Source organism: Sminthopsis crassicaudata, chromosome 2 (assembly GCF_048593235.1).
Source record: "Sminthopsis crassicaudata isolate SCR6 chromosome 2, ASM4859323v1, whole genome shotgun sequence".
NCBI lineage: Eukaryota > Metazoa > Chordata > Mammalia > Dasyuromorphia > Dasyuridae > Sminthopsis > Sminthopsis crassicaudata.
The window spans coordinates 93,561,098-93,579,173 of NC_133618.1; the positions used below are offsets into that span (position 1 = coordinate 93,561,098).

Consider the following 18,076-nt stretch of genomic DNA (forward strand, 5'->3'; position numbering starts at 1 on the left):
GATGAAAGTCCATTAGAATGATGATTGCTATACAGAAGTGAGGATTGCAAATAGATCTTAAAATATCCATTCTAAATTAAATCAGGTTGGGCTAAACCTCATATTATATACCTCTGTAATATAGATGTCATAGTCCAGGGATTAATTCGTAATATATGAACTATCTTTATAAGAAGAAACTATTTCTGAAGTCTTAACTATAATATCCAAATTAATACAGCTTTTGACAGTGAATGGAAGCAGAAAAAAACTAGCACAGAAAATTATGGCAACATATTTGATTCAAGGATCATAATACCATCAGTTGCTGGTAAGGGGGTTCTAACTCCACTGATACCAATCATGATGTCTTCTTGTCTTTGTACGGATGGTGTGGCCAAATACTAACTGGGCATCTGCTGGTAAGCTTTTCTTGCACAACAGATAAATCGTCTATTAGTATTTAGGGTCATAATCAGTGCTTAGTGCAGTGGTTCAAAAGTAGTAGATGTGTAATAAATGTTTATTGAATTAGATAAAAGTTTTTCCCACTTGGCAACTTGGCAAGTTCTCTTAGACCTTGCATTACATTAGTATATTTAAAAAAGTATCCTACGTCACATCTATTTATCCAAATACAAGCATACTAAAGACTTATCTCCGTAAGAGATGATTAGTTCTTGTAGTCAGTGGTGGACAGGGCAGAATATGGCAAGACATAATAGTCTCTTTTAATAGGACCTGTATGATGATTAAAGTATAATCCTGAATCACTTCATAAACTCCTATCCTTATGATAATTAATTGAAAAGTAAACATTTTCCAAAGAATATAACAATTCCCTCTATTTCCTCAACATTGCTATGTAGGGACTACTTACTTGGTATTTGCCTATGCCCCCTAACATTGATGGGACCCATAACCACCTTTCCATGAGCTTGAGAAGGAGTCATGGCAGTTCCGTAACTGGTACTTTTCAGCCCATTTTACTATGTTTAATATCTCCATCTCTGAAGGTTGCTTCAATGACCATCCGAATTTCCAAATTTTCCATACCTTATGTGAACATGTGACAGAATACCTTTAAAACATGGTAGACATCCAAGGAAGAATTAAATGGTGTTCAAGATATGTAACAAGCCTAGCCCGAAGTCTGGCACAGAGTAGGCACTTAAATATTGTTGAATAAGTTACTGAGATAACTGTTCTTTTTGGTGATATTTCCTATGAATTTGCTGCAATTATAGAGTGAGATCTTCATCTATTCACCTTGTCCATGGTTTATGGCTTCTTTCTCAGGTGGCTATGGAAATGTGTTAGTGAACTATGCCATCATGGGCATGATTTTTAACTCTGTGTTCTCTCATCTAATTTACAATTGGCTATATATTATATTACTATATATATTAATATATATATTACTAACATGTCAATCTGAAGCATATAAGATGTATATAGATGAATTCTGTTTTAGTTTGTTTTTGCCTGTTATGAAATTTCTTTGTTTTCCTTTTATTTCTGATGAACATTATTATGAATGATATGACTTAACATTACAAATAGTGTAATATTATCTTTTAATCAATATAGAAAATGGATACAGATATGAATACTATTTCATTTAAAGAGAGAAAAAGTACAAACATATTTCAGATTCTGAGTAAATTGTTTTGACTGGTCTAGTTTTTGGTTTTGTTTTTGTTTTTTTAATAGTTGTCAGTTTGCTAGTCTGAAAGAATGATTAATTATGGGGCAGTCTGCACTTAAAACTACCTCTTGGTTGATATTATTTTTCAAAGGTCATTCAGATTTTGAGTGAGGGGGAGAAATATTTAAAAGTTGAAAGGGGATAGTGTATTTATGAAACAATTAAATAAATTTAGATAACAGAGAATGTTTTTTCCATTAAGCTTGAATTTTTAAAAAATTACTGGAATAAGCTTGTCCTTAGAGCAAAAATGTTTCTGAAAGTATAAAATGAGAACACTTATTAAAAAACACCTTTTTTTGTTATTGTGGAACCCCTTCTTTTTTACATTTTTAATGTTTAATCCATAAAAATAATGGAAAATATAAGATTTCCTCCTTTCAATTATACCCTTTCATAGTCATATGCCTCTAAAGAAGTAGATACCACAATGTGATTTATCACTCATTTTCCCCTCTTTCCTTAATTTTAGTCATTTTTTTCTTTAACAAAAAAATGTCATATATAGCTTAAAAAAAATCCAAGTCCAACAGTGTATTAAGAAACATTTTATTAACAAAACAGTAAATTCCACTTGCTTAGCATTTCCAATAATGGATAAATTGGCCTTGCAACAGAAAAAAAAAAAAAACCCTTAGATACCTAATCACACAAAGCACTAGAAGGATTGGGGCATCTTGTCTCTTTGATGATTTGGAGATGGCCCATTTCACACTTTATTTTAGTGTTCTGTTTTTAAAAAGGCAACGTATTACATGAATAGAAAAGAAGCCTCCTCAATCAGACAAATTACAGGCTAAGATATAACCAAATTGATGTCAGGTAGTTTGAAATGATAAAATAATAGCAAAGGCTACATATGGAACCCTGGTACTTCTGGTATGTAGATAGTTATAAGTTTTTTTTTTCCCTCTTCTTATATTGAGAAGAAAACAAGAAATAATGTGAAATTTTGTGTCTGCTAACAACATCAGGAATACATTTTGCTGGATTTATTGGGTCACATTGAATTAGTAATTTTATGGAAAGAAATTCTGGTCAAATGTCATTGAAAAGACACTTTCTAATCAGCCCCAATTCCTGTCCCTGCTATCTGTACCACCTTACAATTTTCATAGGCAATCCATCCTGATTAAATTGTAAAATAATTTTTGAATGGGAAATATTTCAAGTTCAGGACATGCTATGGAAGAGTAATATTTTTTTTTTAAATCCTCAGGTTGTAAATTACTTAAGGTAATATTTACCTTCCTCTTTTTGTTGGCTTTCCCTGAGTAAGGGTGAATGACAAATGTAATAATTTAAGAATTCCATTGCTTGGCAATTAAAAAAAAATTTAAGGGATATTACCAGATTTAATTTCATGCCTCCTACTATCAAAATCTTAGGAATAATTTCCCAACCAAAAGATCTCTCCATCTAAACTTTGTTGGAAACCCTTAAGAGTGACAGTTCATTTTCATTTTTATGTATGCCAATTAAACATGTAAAAAGTATTATATATCTGAGAGGCATACCTATGCCACTACTCAGCCTTCTTTATCAGCAAGAACAAGAAACACATGATATTGTGCTGCATTGTGGCCCCTTGTTTAAAGCTAATTTTAAAATCATATTACTGTTTTGTAAAATTTAAACATCCATATTTTTTCCAGGAGGCATTCAAGTAATGCAACTGATTTCTAATAAAGTACCTCTTTCAGCCCAATAATAGATTTTTCTTTGCATTACTTTATTATAATAAATGGTTTATTGCTGTGATCTTCATTGAATATGTTAAAAAAAACTGTGTATAATCTATATCATTCTAATACTTAATATGGGTTAAACTAACAAAATGTTCATTAATGACATGAGCATAATTTTAAAAGTTATTTTAAAACATAGTCTTAATGGTCAACTAATATATGATCTTTTAGGATATTTAGTAATACAGAATCCAAAGTTGTTTAAAATACTTTCTTATAGGAAAAAGTGCCCACTTTTCAAAAATCTTTAACATGCACTTCAATTTCAGATAATATATATCTTTTTTAAAATTAGAAATGAGTTTTCAATTGCAGCAGCCAGGGTTAAGATATAGATAAATCATTTTTGTTTCTGTTACCTGCCCCAACAATAGTTTTCATCTGCAGGAACAGTCCACTAGTGAAATTCTGTGCGATAAATTTCAGATTAGTAAGGGATTACAATTTTCTTAGAATTTCCTGGGAGCAAAACTTTAATGAAGCAAACCACACCATTCAGCAACAACACCTTGATCAGCCCATCTACCCACCCCTCCCATTTTTCACTCTGTTAGTAAATGCTGACTAATTTATGAATGTTTGGGTCTAACATCAAATTTGACTGATTCCAATGGTCAATAACAGATTTGGGAGGTATAGAATAGGGGAGAGAGGACAATTACAAGAGATATATACTATATATGTATGTATTTTGCCTTCTAATCCACATCTCTCATACGAACTACTAAAACTCATTTGCAACAGAATAGAAGCTGTACAGGTAAGAAAAAAATTAGCTGACTCTTTGTATATACATTCATACATATCCCCCTTAGAATAATCACTACACTGTAAAACTTGTTTTTAAAAAAAGAAAAAAGAAAAGAATTATGTGGCAATTTATAATGGCAGCAAAAAACTGAAATAGGTTTGGTGCTCCAGATGTCATAAAACTCTCTATACCTAGCAACACTTATAACATTGAATCGACCAAAAATGGCTGAAGAGCAGAGATATAGATTGCATTGTCTATACAACAGGCTATAAAACGTCACTTATCACAGTCCAGAAAGCACACATAGATGTGTTTTATATAAACATATGTAATAACATATTAAGCGTGCATGAAAATTTCCCAAATGATTGCATCTATGCCCTCTTGTTTTTGTTTAATTTTAGTGTGAAAACGTGCCTTATATTTCACATACTGGAAAATAAGGCCTCCATACTTTTTTCTTCCCTTACAACCAGAAAGGGGCTTTTTGAAAGTGTTCTAACACAAGTCTTCAAAAAAGCCAGCACTTCATCTCCAATGCAAGCTCCAATCACTGCTCCTGGTATATGAGGCAGCAAACTCATTAAGGTTTGCATGTTGAGTCAGACCAAATGGCAGAGTCTTCTCTGGCAATAAGACTCCCTTCTCAAGAAAGCGCTAGCACTTTGGCTAAATCCAGAATCATAGGTAGCTTCTTTTTTTAAATTTTGTTTTGTTTTGTTTTGTGCCTTGATGTGATAATACTCCTTTGCTTTATGAATGCGTTAGGGTCATCACCGTCTCATTAGAAATGTTCCAGCAACATAAAGACAGGCAGAGTAAATGAAAACACTGTGGATGTTAGGGAATTTACCAGCCCCTGATTTCTGGAGAAACAAGAGCATGAGATACTTGTTTTTAAAAACAGTCTTTCCTTCCTGATTATATTCCCTGTCTTCTTTTGTATGTGCTTCATAAAAAGGAAAGTAAATAAGTTTGTATTATGTCTCAGATAAAATGAAGACTATTTCTATACAAGGGTCCTTTGGGGATGTCCGGATCAGACATAATACTCTTTATCCTTGTTCTTCTTGTTTTTGTTGGAACTTTTAGCACTGTTGGGTTGTTTCTCCTTCACGACTGCCCCGTTGGACTGTGCTGAGTTACTGATGTAGTTTCGACTCTCATCTACGTGGTATGAGCCTTCATCTCGGTTCCTGTACTTGTACATGGCGTAAAGGAGGATGAGGATGCACAGGGCGGCGGCGGCTACAATCCCAACGACCATGCCTGTCGTGCTGCTCGACTCTCGGATCACTTCAGCAGAGCCCGGGTAGTCTCTGCCACCTGCTCGAGTCGGGTTGGCTGGAGGAAAAGGGGCGACAAAAAGATGGAGGTCAGTACTGAATTTAGTGGCAATCATGGAACTACATTAACATTGAGTATCCCCTTTTGAACTTAATGGAACAGAACTTATTGGCTTAGGGAAAGTGCAGTGCTGATAAGTAGGATGATCATGCTTTTTGGTCACTAAAGAGCAGGAGATGTGAACTGAAAATACTCAGAAGAGATTTTTCTCTTATACTTTAAAATCATTGTATTAATTATTTTAGCAAGATCCAAAAGTGCATCATTAAGTAATCTCAATTTAGCACAAAACAAAACAAAACAAAACAAAATCCTGATCCATTGAATTCATGTTGCATATTCATAGTGAAAATGAAAAACACATTAATGAAAATAGTATGGCTCCTTATGATAACAATGGTATCATTTTGAAAAACAAAGTGATTCTATTCAGACTAACAGTATGGGATCCATGACCTGAATTCATCTTTTAAAACGTAATTCAAATGACGAGATGCCATTTGAAGGTGATGTCATCACCTTCATTGATCTTCCTTCAGCAATTTTCCCTCAAGCCTTACAGAACAGTTTATTTCTGTCTTTCTAATGGATTTTACATGTAACATGTCAGTGTCTATGTTTTATTCCCCTATTAAATTAGAAGGTCCATAAAGTTCTAAGAAATTTTATATTCCCTCCAGAACCTAGTTTGGGGAAGTATGCACATAAGATGCTTAATAAATGGTTATTGAATGAATGAAGATATCTCATATATCCATGTATGTGGTCCTTCAATATCTATTTATTAAAAGCTGACTCTGTTCTGAAGACTTGCCTCGTCCTCCAAGTTATATATATATTTGGATTCTTGAATCAGTGCAGAGAGGTCTGCATAAGTTTGGATTTTTTAAAATATTAGTTTCCATATCAGAGGAGGAATACAGAGTGTAAAGTACTGAACAATAAGCTAATCTGTGCATTTGAGAAAGTCTAATTGCATACATTTTAAAATGTAATTTTTGTCACTTATCTTTACAACGTGAAAAACATGCAATTGCCTTCTTGACTTGAAAGTTATTTCCATTTTTTTTTTAAATTCCAACAACAAAACTTTGGAGGAAAGCATATTCTCCATAATACATAATTCTCCAAAAAGAATTTAGGCCTAAAGCTATTTGTGAAGTGCAGCAATGAGTAACAAATGGCTGGATCAGTTGCCAAGGTCAGTATTACCCATGGTAAATGAAACTTTTAACTGAATTATTCCATCTTTCATAACCACAATGAGATGATAGAACATGGACTTAAGGTGGGAGAAGCACGATGAATGAAGAAGGATGCAGAGGAGTTATTTCCTTAAACCTGTAACTTAAAAAGTATTATAGACCAGTATACATTTACCATAGATCAACTGGTTTAAAAAATGATCCAGATGAAATTAATAGATTACTTATTGGAGATAAGCTAAGAACTTCCAGCACACATGAGATAACTTAAAGAAATACTTTTTGGGGTACCCTAAGGCTTCAAGTAATTAAAGAATCTCTGAAAGAGTCTAAAGAGCTAAAACTCATACCATTTTTGAGGAGAGAAGAAATCTAAGAGAAAAGATTTTTTTTAGTGTTACAGATAAAGAAGCTGAAGCTCAGAATGGTAAAAATAGGCTTCTTTTTCTTAAATAATAAAAGAGGTTGCATAATATGTTAAGAAAAGGTCATCCAGATGGTATAGTGGAAAGTGTTGAAATTTAATTTAGTTAGAAATATCAAAATTCAAAACCTGCCTCAGACACCTGTTAGCTGTGTGACTCTGAGCAAATCATTTAAACTTTCTCAGCATCATTTTCCACATCTGTAAAATGGAGATAATACCTACATCACAATAATGGTGTGAAAAAAGTGAAATAACATGTAAAGTACTTTGCAAACTTTAAAATGTTACATGTTTTAAAATGTTATACAAATGCTAATTATGAGGATGATGTGATGAGGATAGTAAGTAATAATAGTAGTAGTGATGGTGGTGGTGGTGATGGTGGTAAAAAGTACTAATATGAGAATGAAAAATTCCAGCGAGGTACAAGTTTCAGCTCTTGCTGTTTGACTTTGGCTAAGTCATTATAAAATGAAGGGATTGGGTAAAAGCAGATACTCTGCAAGCTTTCTTCCAACTCTAATATTCTGATTTTAGCAAGTCTTATTTCCAGACTGGGAACCCAGATTGGGTGCTTTTATTTCTGATCAATATAAATCTATATTTTTAAAAATCTGCTTATTAAAAATACCTGTCTTTCTCCTCTCATATTCTGATAATTAGTTTTTCAGATAGATGATGAAGAAATATAATTTCTGGCCTACCTCTTGCATCAGCAATTACCCCCTCCCTCAACAACTCTTCCATCATTCTACCATCTCCCTGCACTCTCTCTTTCTCTTCTGTAACATATATGTACAAACATATATACACTCTGATTTGTAAAAACTGCTCTTCCAGTTAAATAGAGGGAATTATCATCATACTTATTAAAACGTGATCTATAAATCTCATAAATTCTATGATTCCAAGATAATTCAACAATTTGAAAATATGTATTAAATGATTACTAAGTACAGAGTATTATATTAGGCATTGGAAGACAGAAATTTATAGCTAAAACAAGATCTTTATTCTTATGGAGTTTATAATCAGCTATAGTAAGGTATTACATCATAAAGAATGAAAATATATAATAATGGATGAGAAATATATCTTAAAAACTTTGATTTTCAAATTAAAGTTTTGAAAGAGCTTAAAAAACACCCAAGAGGAACCTTTTTTAGTTAGTACTTATTATTTTCCTTTTCCCTATTTTCCTAGACAACCCTCACATATCATTTCTTAGTTCCATTCACCTCCCAGGCAAACATATATAAAAGTTTGCAATTTCTTTTCCAAATATTACAGTATGTAATTTATTCTATATTAATATGGGTTGTTTGTTGATTTTTCCCTACTGAAAAATTCAAGTTTTCTGGAGTACATTCTCTTAAAAATCAAGTGGGCCCAGTCCTCAAGAAAGAATAAGCAATGTCTCTTGGCCATCCAATAATGAACTAAGGGAAAATCCTTCTGTGTTAAAGATGTCATTGCGTTCTTACAAAAGACAATATAATGGTGCTGAATAAAGCCTACAATTGCTTTTGTGGCCAATGCAGAATAAGACAAAGGCTACAATCCACTGTATTTGATTACAGGAAATTAATTTCCTCTCAAGAAAGAATATACTAGCCTGAAGAAATCTTGTCAGTGCCAGACAAACTAAAGGCTGCTCTTCTTTCAAAAAGAAATCTTTGCCAAATTCTGTCAATTATCTTTGCTACTAATTTTCATTAAATGACAACTCTTCCCTTTGCCCATTTCCCAGGACAGTCTTTGATGAGTACTGAAACAAGGAACTCTATATTTAAATGTTTCCTATATTATTTTTCCACTTGCTGCAATACTTTCATTTAAACCACATTTTCACATTTATCTCACTTAGCCAGTCTGTCAGAGGAGAAGGGAATGAGGGCAGGATGGAGGTGAGTTCTAAGACCTTTCCCTGAAAGTAGGCTTATAGCATTTTGATGTATATTTTTCTACATGGGGAGACATTAGAAACTTTACAAAGTAGGCTTACTTTGGGGAAAATATTTTTAGCAATGGAATAGCTTATCCAAAATCTGCCTTAGCTATTGTCTACTTAAGTATTTTCTGATCTATTTTTCTTATAGACTTCTGAGAAAGAGGGAAGAGTAGAGGAAAAAAAAAAAAAGAGAGAGGAAAAGCTGGTAACAATCTGCATTTTGTTTTGAAAAGACCAAAAAAGACACCTTAAAATCAGTTAAATACTTGATAAATATTATTAATAGGACCAAAGAATATCCTCCTTATCTTTCATCACGGATTAAATGTGACTTTATGCTAGACATGCCAGTAAAAGCATCCCATAGCAAAACTACATGTACCTGAAACATCTATATGATATTTATTTGATTATTTCATATTTTTAAGAAGATGAAAATAAAGGTATAAAAATAATTTTAAAAACATTTTTGTCCTTGAATTTCTTTCTCAATTGAAATTGAATGTTTAATAACTAATTGGAGAGTCAGTTTTGGTCTATGGAGGATATTGAATTGTTGATAATTCCCAACTAATTCTTGAAATCACTTTCTGTTTATCCTTCAATCTTAAAGACTAAATGCTAGTTTGCTCAATCAGTGTTTTAATCAAGGATCAGCAGTGTTTTAATATGAAAGTGGTGAGTGAGTTCGATCTAATATGTTAGATAAATATCCAATGGCCCAGCAGCCCAGACTTGGGACTTACATGGAGTAGTAGCTTCAATCTGGGGATCAGCCATATCAAATCATATCTATTTTATCTTATTTTTCCTCACCCTAGATCTTCCTGTGGGAAATCTTGGGATATGGTTCAAATGTAGCTCATATTTAGGTCTCCACAGTTGAGGCTAAAAGGATCCCCAGCTCTATAAAAACAATCAATGTAACAATGTTTATCCAATATAGGACACCTTTTATTTTACCCTATGGAAAATGCAGAAAGGCTTCAAAGTAGTTCACAGATAATCAATATGTTTTTCCCCTGATCAATGTTTTATCTCCATACATTCCTGTTCCTCCCTCCTTGTATATACAATTCCCAGAATCATAGGCCCATTTTGTGATTTGAATTTTCTTTAGAAGAAAAATAAAGTTGAGAGGAAACTATTCCATCAGACTTTTAAAGTCCTAATAATTCACTATAATGGCAGAGGGCAAAGCCTAAACATCTTGCATCCCTATATCATGGCTCAAGAAATTGTTGCTTTTGAATCACATAGTCACATGCATAATTTCTCCCTTCACAAGAAGCTGGCAACTGCGTAAAAACTCCCCTTTTGTTCTCTAGAATGTCAGGTCCCCAATTTGCAGTCTTGCTGCTATTAGAGAGGCAATTCAAAACTGGCATTGCCCTAGACTTTCCTCCTCTAGAACAGGGGTCATCAAATGGCCCAATAACCCAATCCTGCCCCATACTTGTGAGCTAAAAAGGAGTTTTATATTTTCAAATACAATAAAACATCTCTTTAAAATGTAAAGAAAAAATATTTTTAGCTGGAGACATACCAAAAAAGGCTACAGGTGGGAAACTGCTTGACCCCTCCCCTAAAAGTCTAGATTCTAAACATTTTATTTATCCTTGTGATTACCAGAGGCAACCTGTGGCTAGCACAGGAATTCTTCCACTTTTTCCTATGATTAAGGAACTCTCACAATTTAGCCAGTAGGTCTCTCCAGGGGCCACTTGGTTTGAAAGTACACTTCTGTGATGTCTCTGTAGAGCTGAATCCATGCCTGAAAAGCCTAGAAATTCTTCTCTCAAACAAAATGGATCAAAATACATACAATCCCAGTTGACTTTGTCCCTAATCACTCTGGGCATCAGGGACCTAGCATATGCTGTTTGAACTTGTGTATGTGCTTGCTATGAACTGTTATACTCTATGTTTTAGATAAATAATACAATACCAGGAAAACTGAGAGGGATACAGTGAAAGAGATTCAGCAAGTCATGAGTTTTTGAGTTCTGCCTCTGACACATGCTGGCTATGTTTCTCTTAATCTTTCAGCACATGAGAAACTCAATAGGACTATAAGAGGAGAATTGTTTATCAGCATTAGTAGAGGAAGTTTACCCACCTGGAATTCCCTGTTCTAGTAAAATCAGTTTCAGACACCTCCCTCCCCATCTCAAAAAAAAAAAAAAAAAAAAAAAAAAAAAAGGTAAATCACTATTGTAATTGGTAGAAAGTTCCAAATATGCTAATTCAAAACACATTAAGTAGGACAGAATAGATTAAAGAACATTATTTATCTCCTCAACTCAGAACCAGAATATATTCCACCCACATTAAAATTTGTTTCCTTCCTCCCTGGTTTATAAGAAGGAACCACAAATAATCACTTCAGCCCATGGGAACATGTATTTTGGCCTGAAGTAAAGTATGAAAAGCCACTGTCACTGTGAAAAGGCAGAATAAGATGGTTTGATTCAAAGGTGCTACATCCTAGTTCAAAACAACTCAATAAGATCTGTGCTAAATCACAAAATTAGTCTCTATTTTCTTGATCAGTGGCAATCATACTTATTATGGAACCCAAAGTCAAATCATTTTTGATGGTATATACCACAGAAGAATAGACACCTTCTAGTGTCCTATATATAATCCCTGGGAATATTTCATTTTGCCAAATCAAGCCAGTATTCAATAAAAATTCAATTCAAAAAACATTTAAGCACCATGCCAGGCACTGTATATTGTAAATAGGAAGCCAGATGAGAAAGATCATAGCCAAGTACTAGAATCTAGACCAGCACTAGGCATCCATAATTTTTGACCACTATGAAAAAGACAGAGAAAAGGGAGTCTTGTTAAAGTCTAGGCGCCTACTTGAAAGGAAATTGCCTACTGGAAAGGAAATTGCCAAATTCAACCTCTCCACAATGCTTTTGGTGAACAAACAAAAATGCAAGTCAGGGTAAATTAATTTTTAATTCACTATTCAGTGTTCTGTGATATCATCAGTGTGAATAATCTCTCCCCTTACTTAGGAGAACTGCAACCTTGTGTAATGTAGGTAGCCTCCATAGATGCTCCTCAGATAGAGAAGTCCATCATTCTCAATAACAATCTGAGAAACCTCTCCAAAGAGCAAGGAATATAGACCTACTGCTTAATGCGAATGGTTAATTCTGGATGTATGAACACTAGACCATTGTGGTAAGCCAGGCACAAAGCATGAAGGCCTGCAGAATAAAAAGACCTCCACTTTTATGAAGAAACTCAATTTTAGACAAACCAACTCAATGGAAGCTCCTCACATTTTGGGAGAATCCTTTGGTTTGAGAATCTGGACCAGACTGCTTCTCTCCATGCTCACAGCCTTTAAAGCAGGGATGGGGAGTGGGGAAAATTCTTAACTTTGTGGAGGGGGGGATGCCATGGTTCCCTTTGGCAGTCTAGTAAAACTTATAAGCACCTTTTCTAGATAATGCTTTAAAATGCATAAATTAAATTACATAAGATCACAAAGGAAATAAAATATGTTAAAATCAAGGTAAAATTTTCTCCTTGAAAGTTATAATTAAGCCCCTTAAAAAAAATCTATCTCGACTTCAGATTAATAATCCCAGCTTTTTGTACTGAAAATAACGTAATAGTAATGAATTGTTCCCTTCTGCTTTGAGCATCCATCTTGCTATTGCTCTCTCTTCTCCCCATTACCTTCTCTCCTTTTCACCAAAGTCTTCCCTCATAAGTGGCACCTGGTGATGTTGATTTCATAGAGCCTGACTGTGAGCTAGTCAGACAACAGATAACATCAAGAGACCTATTACTGGAAGCCTGGCCAGTCTGGAAGAACCTGCAGTGCCTGTGGTTTACTGGAACTGTTAACGGATAAACAATGTCTTCTCCAGGCAACAGTAAAGAGCTTAACTTCTGAATGAAAAAAAGGAAATTAATTTTGCAAATCTTTCCAATCACTAGTGTTTTATCATTTATAAAAATAAGTACTATATATAATGACAAATGTAGCCAACCCCTGCTTATTCCCTACCGAGAGGAATAGAGCTACTTGAAAAACTGAAATTTAAAGAGAGGATTCTGGGAAGATTGCAGAAATTTGGCTCTCAGTTTCTCTAAAAAAAAAAAAAAAAAAAAAAAAAAAAAAAAAAAAAAAAAAAAGATAAAACATTGCCTCAGAGAAGCAGAAATAAACATGGGTTAAAGTAGTTGTCCTCCTAAAACAATCTGAGCAGACCTCAGAAAAGACTTGACCTTCAGGTATAGAGGTTCCATTGAGTAAAGTGCAAAAGCCTTCAGGCCATTTTTGAAGAATGAACAAACAAGAAGCCCTGGGGGCAGTGGAGTCAAGAGGCAGTCTCTGCCTTAAAAATTGTCATTTTGCTAGCAGTATTGGGGGCGGGGGAGGGACTCACTCCTGAGAAGGAGAAAATTAAAGGACCTTCTACTGTTGAGGGTACAGAACAGTCATACTGACCAGAATGTCCTGGGCTGTACCTGTGGGAAGAAAGAAGCTAGTATATATGTGTTGAGTACAGAATGAGGGTGGGGGCTCTGTTGGCTGGGGACAATTGCAGAAGAATACAGCACCTGGTTTCAGTTCCAGCATAGACAGGACAGCTATAATTTGCAGCCACTAGAGGAATTTCAGGGATCAAGATCATTTGTAGGCCATTATAGCTGGGGGCCCTAGCTGTCCTTAGTAGAGAGGAGGGCCCTTGGTGGGCCCGAAGACAGAGCTCAGAAAATAACAGTAAGAAGAAGACTTGGGGCAATATCCCTATTAGACACACCTATAGACTACAACTTGATTACACTAAGAGTTGCTAAAAGATAAAAACAAGTTTAAAAACAAAAATAAGTAAGCAAAGGAGAATGAACATAATCATAGGCAGTTATCATGGGGTTAGAGAAGATTTGGGTTTGTATTCAGAGGAAGATAATGGAGCTAAAAAAGCCATTTTTTCTTTTTTCTTTTTTTTTTCTGAGGCAGGGGTTAAGCTAGGAAGTGTTAAGTGTCTGAGAGCAGATTTGAACATAAACATATATACATATACATTTATATATGAATGTATAATGTATACATATATATGTCTTCTAAATATGGAAAGAAATAAAAGAAGGAAAGGGGATAGAATGGGAAGAGAGGATAAGGGAAGGACTTTTAGAAGGGAAGGTAGGTTGAGGAAGAGTAAGGCAAAGTAGCTGGTAGAAATAAAGCAGAAGAGTGAAGAGAGCTAGGGTAAATAGTTAAGATAATTAGGAGGGAGATAAATACGCAAGTAATTTGTAGTTTAGAATGTGAATGGGATGAATTTACTCATAAAACAGAAATGGATAGCAGATTTAAAAATTTGAATTCAACTATGCCTTGATTTCAAGAAACATATGTGCATAAGGATATATAAAGTACTTTAATATGCAAAGCACTTTACAAATTATTATCTCATTTTACCCCCACAACATCCCTGGTAGGTAAATCCTATAATTATCCCCATTTTTCAAATGAGGAAACTAAAGCAGACAGAGTAAATGACTTGCTCAGGGCCACTCAGCTATTAAGTGTCTAAAACTAATGTTAGGTCAGCTAACCTCCAGGTCCAATGCTGTGGCACCTAGCTGACTCTAATTTAATTTAATAATTTCAACTCTCTCTTCATTATCCACCTTTCTCGAAGACTGGAGGCAGAGAAGGCAGATCTCATTTAACAAATCAAAATAATACCTGTACCACCTACCTCATCATACATTGATCAAATGCATTAATGTGTGTATAATGTCCATGTGTGCTATTTCCCCAGGTCCTGCCCTTGTCTGGATCTAGAGTCTTCCACATTTGACAGAGGGCAAAAAAAATACCAGAGCCAAACTGTTCTTTCTGGAAGCAATATATAACATAGCCAACATGGGACCTATTGGCCAAAGGCTGATCATGACTTTTATTATGAAAACAGAGTCAAAATCAAGATGCACAAAGCCCTAGTGGGAGACAAGGCTGTAAGAGAAGGAGGGAAGGCAAGTCGTCCTCCATTATACAAGTTAGGCAAAGAGCTCTCTATGTTTACTACACTCAACATTCTGGAAGTACTTATATGTATTTATGCCTGGCTCTCCACCTATGCAAGGCTCCTTCCCTCCTCCAGCTTCCTTTGCTTTCATCTCATTTGGATGGCTCCCATCACTATCACCTTATTGCTCTCCATGGCAACGCATGTCTCTAAGTGGTGGCAGATACTGTGAAGTTCAATTTAAGTGTGAACTATTATTATTCTTTGCTTCCTCAATCCCACCCCGCCCACTTCTTCCTTTTTTTTTTTCTTCAATTATCCCTCTCTTTCACTATATTTTCAGTCTTTCTCCATTGGCTCCTCCTCCTTTCTTGAGAAACATATTAAGTCTCTATTTCTACAAATATCTTTGTAGACCTTGCTAGTCCCTCATCTATCTGTTTACTTTCCTATCCTTCCCACATATATATTTAAATAAAGTTTATACTTGCTAGCTTTACTACCTGCTCACAGCTTGAATCCCTGCAATCTAGTTTCTATTTCCCAACTTTGTACTGAATCTTCTCCATTGTTATTGTTGAGTTGTTTCCTACTCTTTAGATGGTTATTTGAGGTTTTCTTGGCAAAGGCACTGAAGTGGTTTGCAATTTCCTCCTCTAGCTCATTTTACAAATAAGAAATGTGAGGAAACAGGGTTACAGGACTTGTCCAGAGTCACATAGTTAGATATCTGAAGTTCAGATTTGAACTCAGATTTTTTTTTACTCCAGGATGACACTTTATTCACTGTGCCACTTAAACTACTCTGCTCCCATCCCTCACAAAACTTTCTTAAGTATTCACTGAAAAACATTCTTTTGATCCTTATTTTCATTAGACTTTTTAATTCCTTTTAACAATGATCAAGGCAACCCTTTATTTTTCATTAATGGCACATTCAGTTCTCCTCCTGGCTCTCTGGCCATGTCTTTCTCCTGTGCTAACTCGTAATTCACCCTTTATACCAATTTCCAACACTCATAAGAATCATAAAAGCTCAAAGTTAGAATGAACCTCTGAGGGGCGCTTTATCTGCTACTTCTCCTGGACACCCTCATTCCTCGAAGTATTTCTGCTCCCATGGTAGCAGAAATTAGGACTCTTTTTATAGTCCTAATTATTAGGAAGTTTTACTTAATCAAAATCTAAAATTGCCTTTTTTTTCAAACTGTCAGCCCTTGTTCCTAGTTCTATCCTCTCTTGGGACAAGAACATGTATAGTCCCTAATCTAAATGATTCAAACCACTGAAGACAACTATCACATCTCCCCTCAGTCTTCTCTTCTGAACTGATCCTTATAGGATACAAACTTGAGCCTTTTCACAATTCTGTTCAACTATTAGTTGAAATGTAAAGAGTATTGGATTTGGAGTCAAAGACCTGGTTTCAAAATTCAACTCTGTTTCTTGTGAACTTAGATAAGTTACTTAACTCTGTAAAATGAAGGCTTTGGATGAGATAGCTTTTAAACTGCCTTCCAGCTCTCTCTATATATTTATGTTCATTTTGGATTGGTTCATTAATTTGCTGATGCCCTTCCTAAAATAAGGCATCTAGAACTGAATGCATCACATCACTTGTAACAAGAGCAAAGTACAGTGAAACTCATTCATTGTCTATCTGTAACCAGTCACTTTGTTGTATGCACCAAGGGCCATAATCTGGAAGGTTTAACTCTTTCAGCACTCTAGCTTTTGCTTTGGGACTCTGTTACCCTAATTGGTGAGTGCTTCATATGGTCTATTAGTCTAAATGCATCTTCAGACATACTTTCCTTTCACTGCTTGGCCATCTCCTTACTGTGTTCTGCTGTCCTAACTTATTGGCCATCTCCTTATCATGTCCTGCTGTCCTACTCTGTTCTATGCTTTCTAGTTTTTGAACTATGAGTAAATCAATACTGCCAGTAGTAATGGAAAAGGTGGCTTCATCTATTCCCCTATTGCTTCACTGTCAACCCATGCTACTTTGCTTTCCACCTCCTTCCTTTCCATTATTCCCTATATTTAGTGTTCTTTGGTTATAATGCAGAGTCCTTGAGAGTAGGAACAATTTTTGCTTTTATGATTATACTCCACAGTGGTTAGCACAATGCATCATAACTCTAACCATATCTGATACTTTCTTCCTAATCCCTATGCAGCCAGTTAAAAAGTGGTCTTGCCATTTCTTTGTCTTGGGTACTTCCTCATATCTGTCCCCTTTTTTCAATTCTATTACTATCATCCTAGTTCAAACTCTCAGTATGGTTTATTGTTTATAGTCTTCCTAGGTTTTCAATTTCACCCCCTCCCCTTTCTTCAGGCACTATCAATTTAATCTTCTGATCATATCACCCCCCTGCTCAAAATTATTCAAGGGTTTCCCATTGACTACCAGATAAAGGTCTTAGTCTAACATAAAATTCTTTTCATGATCTGTATGCATTCTACTTTTTTAGCTCTTCCTTACATTACACATCTTAAAAAATATTATTTTCCCACAACTAGACATAAAAACAATTTAACATTTTTTTTTCAAGTTTTGTGTTCCAAATTTTATCCCTCCCCTGTTCTTTCTTCGCTGAGATGGTAAGAAATCTCATATAATTTACACATCTTATGCTTCTTCCCTCAATCAAATCCAAAGTATTTAATCATCAACAACATGCCAGACTTTTGCCAGCCAAACTGGAGATTTTGTTATCTACTTAATATCTCTCTCACTTTCTTGGCTCTTTGCCTTTCTTCATGATGCTCCTTCAACCCAGAATGTTTTTACTTCAGCTCTGCTCTAGTTGTTTCTCAAGGGCCATGCAAATTGTCATATTCTTCTGAACCTTTCCCTATTCTACTCTCTGCGCTGTCTCAATGCTCTCCAGCTACTATCTCCTCTGAATTAACAATATGTGGAATGCCTCTCTT

General features: G+C 34.9%; 1 protein-coding gene across 34 annotated transcripts in view; it reads right to left on the reverse strand.

Annotated features, from left to right (window-relative positions):
• Positions 1–2,220: 2,220 nt before the first annotated feature.
• Positions 2,221–18,076, reverse strand: part of NRXN1 (neurexin 1) — a 1,346,328-nt gene continuing 1,330,472 nt past the window's right edge. For all 34 annotated transcript variants that reach the window (XM_074286813.1, XM_074286834.1, XM_074286827.1 and 31 more), the window contains one exon: positions 2,221–5,533. In XM_074286813.1, coding sequence (XP_074142914.1) covers positions 5,229–5,533 — 305 coding nt within the window. In that variant the 3' untranslated portion in view covers positions 2,221–5,228. The remainder of the gene's footprint in view (positions 5,534–18,076) is intronic.